This window comes from Oncorhynchus gorbuscha, unplaced genomic scaffold, assembly GCF_021184085.1.
Source record: "Oncorhynchus gorbuscha isolate QuinsamMale2020 ecotype Even-year unplaced genomic scaffold, OgorEven_v1.0 Un_scaffold_1246, whole genome shotgun sequence".
Classification (NCBI taxonomy): Eukaryota; Metazoa; Chordata; class Actinopteri; order Salmoniformes; family Salmonidae; genus Oncorhynchus; species Oncorhynchus gorbuscha.
In genome coordinates this window covers 123,050-127,123 of record NW_025744558.1, presented here as the reverse complement: position 1 = coordinate 127,123, position 4,074 = coordinate 123,050, and the positions used below count along the sequence as shown (strand labels likewise).

The window sequence follows — 4,074 nt, the reverse complement described above, 5'->3', positions numbered from 1 at the left end:
TGGCCGCAGATTAAATGACTCCCGCTTAATGAATAGAACGCTGATTGCAGGATCCCCGAGCCGCCAAATTACGGTGCTGCCACCCTGAGGTGTAATTACCGGACCCCTCGGCTCGTGGTATATTCATCGTTGCTGCTTTGCATATTGATCAACAACTTTAAAGCGCTGCAATTTACGGTGAACGAATGGTTGAGTAAAAAAAAGGAGCATGTTACCTTTTCTGTCGGGAGTTGAAGGTGTGGATTGAGTAGTAGGCGCGACGCGTGCCACTGCCCCTCACAGATTACCACTGTAGTTCAGGATATTATTTTCCAACAAACTATTTTTAAAGCAAAAATCGGCATTTGGAGGGATTTTATTTCAATTTCTTCTTAAATAAACTCACTATTTCAATTTTCAATTTTTCAATTTTAAATACAATTGTTCAATAAACGGACTAAAAAAATGTAGGCCCACTAGCCCTAAATATTTGCTAAATAATAATAATAGTGAATAATAAGAGTAATTCATCATCTTTGCATTCACTTTTTTATCCTGTTGCTCACTGCTAGTCCTGGTAAAATAGCATAATATAGCATCATATAGCATCATATGTTTTTGTTTTAATTCAAATAATGTATGTCTTTTCATTTGACAAATAACACACACACACATACACACACACACACACACACACACACAAACACACACACACACACACATTGTCTCTGTTATCGTTCATTGTTTTACGGAGCGGTTCTGTGATGACTCAAATTAACTCAGGATATTAGTCCATCTCTCTATTCAAGTGATGATTGCATTCATTGGCTTTTGTTTAAATCGTAGGTTATATACTGAACTACTGAGAATTCATCCAAAACGCAAAGTCACTTAAGTACTTTCAGGACAGGACAAAGAGATGCAGTGTACATATGACAATGTTACAATGGAGAAATGCATCTCCAGATAAAGCTCCAGATAAAGCTGAGCAACATTAGATTTAAGCCTGTCTCTGTAGAGGTCTCTGTAAGGGTCTCTGTAGGGGTCTCTGTAAGGGTCTCTGTAGGGGTCTCTGCAAGGGTCTCTGTAGGGGTCTCTGTAAGGGTCTCTGTAGAGGTCTCTGTAAGAGTCTCTGTAAAGGTCTCTGTAGGGGTCTCTGTAGGGGTCTCTGTAGGAGTCTCTGTAGGGGTCTCTGTAAGGGTCTCTGTAGGGGTCTCTGTAAGAGTCTCTGTAGGAGTCTCTGTAGGGGTCTCTGTAAGGGTCTCTGTAGAGGTCTCTGTAGGGGTCTCTGTAAGAGTCTCTGTAGGGGTCTCTGTAAGGGTCTCTGTAGAGGTCTCTGTAGGGGTCTCTGTAAGGGTCTCTGTAAGGGTCTCTGTAGAGGTCTCTGTAAGAGTCTCTGTAGGAGTCTCTGTAGGGGTCTCTGTAAGGGTCTCTGCAAGGGTCTCTGTAGAGGTCTCTGTAAGGGTCTCTGTAGGAGTCTCTGTAGGGGTCTCTGTAGGAGTCTCTGTAGGGGTCTCTGTAGGAGTCTCTGTAAGGGTCTCTGTAGGAGTCTCTGTAGGGGTCTCTGTAAGGGTCTCTTTAGGAGTCTCTGTAGGGGTCTCTGTAAGGGTCTCTGTAGAGGTCTCTGTAGGGGTCTCTGTAAGGGTCTCTGTAAGGGTCTCTGTAGGGGTCTCTGTAGAGGTCTCTGTAGGGGTCTCTGTAGGGGTCTCTGTAAGGGTCTCTATAGGTGTCGGTCCCTCTGCTGGTATAATCACATATGAGGGGTGAGGAAGGCCTAAGTAATGTCAGGAGTTGCATTAGACTAATCATTTACTTATTGATTAAACAACAACTTAAATCTATGTTGACTGACTCCTCTCAATTAACATGGGTGAGTAGAGACATTCACAAACTGCTGTTTCTTGGAGATGTACTGTAGTGTGTTACTGCCCTCTCTTGGAGACGTAGCTTGTTACTGCCCTCTCTTGGAGACGTAGCTTGTTACTGTCCTCTTTTGGAGACGTAGCTTGTAACTGCCCTCTCTTGGAGATGTAGCTTGTTACTGCCCTCTTTTGGAGATGTAGCTTGTTTACTGCCCTCTCTTGGAGACGTAGCTTGTTACTGCCCTCTTTTGGAGACGTAGCTTGTTACTGCCCTCTCTTGGAGATGTAGCTTGTTACTGCCCTCTCTTGGAGATGTAGCTTGTTACTGCCCTCTCTTGGAGACGTAGCTTGTTACTGCCCTCTCTTGGAGATGTAGCGTGCTATTGCCCTCTCTTGGAGATGTAGCTTGCTACTGCCCTCTCTTGGAGGTGTACTGCCCTCTCTTGGAGATGTAGCGTGCTACTGACCTCTCTTGGAGGTGTACTGCCCTCTCTTGGAGATGTAGCGGGCTACTGCCCTCTCCTGGAGATGTACTGCCCTCTCTTGGAGATATAGCGTGCTACTGCCCTCTCTTGGAGATGTAACTTGCTATTGCCCTCTCTTGGAGATGTAGCTTGCTATTGCCCTCTCTTGGAGATGTAGCTTGCTACTGCCCTCTCTTGGAGATGTAGTGTGCTACTGCCCTCTCTTGGAGATGTACTGCCCTTTCTTGGAGATGTAGCGTGCTACTGCCCTCTCTTAGAGGTGTACTGCCCTCTCTTGGAGATGTAGCGGGCTACTGCCCTCTCTTGGAGGTGTACTGCCCTCTCTTGGAGATGTAGCTTGCTACTGCCCTCTCTTAGAGGTTTACTGTTCTTTCTTGGAGACGTAGCTTGCTACTGTCCTCTCTTGGAGGTGTACTGCGCTCTCTTGGAGATGAAGCGTGCTACTGCCCTCTCTTGGAGATGTAACTTGCTACTGCCCTCTCTTGGAGATGTAGCATGCTACTGCCCTCTCTTGGAGATGTAGCATGCTCCTGCCCTCTCTTGGAGATGTAGCGTGCTACTGCCCTCTCTTGGAGATGTAGCTCGCTACTGCCCTCTCTTGAGATTTACTGCCCTCTCTTGGAGATGTAGCGGGCTACTGCCCTCTCTTGGAGATGTACTGCCCTCTCTTGGAGGTGTACTGCCCTCTCTTGGAGATGTAGCGCTGCTACTGCCCTCTCTTGGAGATGTACTGCCCTCTCTTGGAGATGTAGCATGCTACTGCCCTCTCTTGGAGATGTACAGCCCTCTCTTGGAGATGTACTGCCCTCTCTTGGAAATGTAGCTTGCTACTGCCATCTCTTGGAGATGTAGCATGCTCCTGCCCTCTCTTCGAGATGTAGCGTGCTACTGCCCTCTCTTGGAGGTGTACTGCCCTCTCTTGGAGATGTAGTGGGCTACTGCCCTATCTTGGAGATGTCTCGGGCTACTGCCCTCTCTTGGAGTTGTACTGCCCTCTCTTGGAGATGTAGCTTGCTACTGCCCTCTCTTGGAGACGTAGCTTGTTACTGCCCTCTCTTGGAGATGTATCTTGTTACTGCCCTCTCTTGGAGACGTAGCTTTTTACTGCCCTCTTTTGGAGACATAGCTTGTTACTGCCCTCTCTTGGAGATGTAGCTTGTTACTGCCCTCTCTTGGAGACGTAGCTTGTTACTGCCCTCTTTTGGAGACGTAGCTTGTTACTGCCCTCTCTTGGAGATGTAGCTTTACTGCCCTCTCTTGGAGACGTAGCTTGTTACTGCCCTCTCTTGGAGATGTAGCGTGCTATTGCCCTCTCTTGGAGATGTAGCTTGCTATTGCCCTCTCTTGGAGATGTAGCGTGCTATTGCCCTCTCTTGGAGATGTAGCTTGCTACTGCCCTCTCTTGGAGGTGTACTGCCCTCTCTTGGAGATGTAGTTGGCTACTGCCCTCTCTTGGAGATGTACTGCCCTCTCTTGGAGATATAGTGTGCTACTGCATTCTCTTGGAGATGTAGCTTGCTATTGCCCTCTCTTGGAGATGTAGCTTGCTATTGCCCTCTCTTGGAGATGTAGCTTGCTACTGCCCTCTCTTGGAGATGTAGTGTGCTACTGCCCTCTCTTGGAGATGTACTGCCCTTTCTTGGAGATGTAGCGGGCTACTGCCCCCTCTTGGAGGTGTACTGCCCTCTCTTGGAGCTGAAGCGTGCTACTGCCCTCTCTTGGAGATGTACTGCCCTCTCTTGGAGATG

At 47.6% G+C, this 4,074-nt stretch overlaps 1 protein-coding gene across 1 annotated transcript; it reads right to left on the bottom strand.

Annotated features, from left to right (window-relative positions):
- Window positions 1-979: 979 nt before the first annotated feature.
- Window positions 980-3,450, bottom strand: LOC124016943 (RNA-binding protein 12B-like). The gene is made up of 2 exons (XM_046332280.1): window positions 3,403-3,450; window positions 980-1,699 (listed from the first exon to the last, which is right to left on the bottom strand). The coding sequence occupies exons 1-2, from the start codon at window positions 3,448-3,450 to the stop codon at window positions 980-982; spliced, it is 768 nt and encodes a 255-aa protein (XP_046188236.1).
- Between the last annotated feature and the right edge of the window lie 624 nt (window positions 3,451-4,074).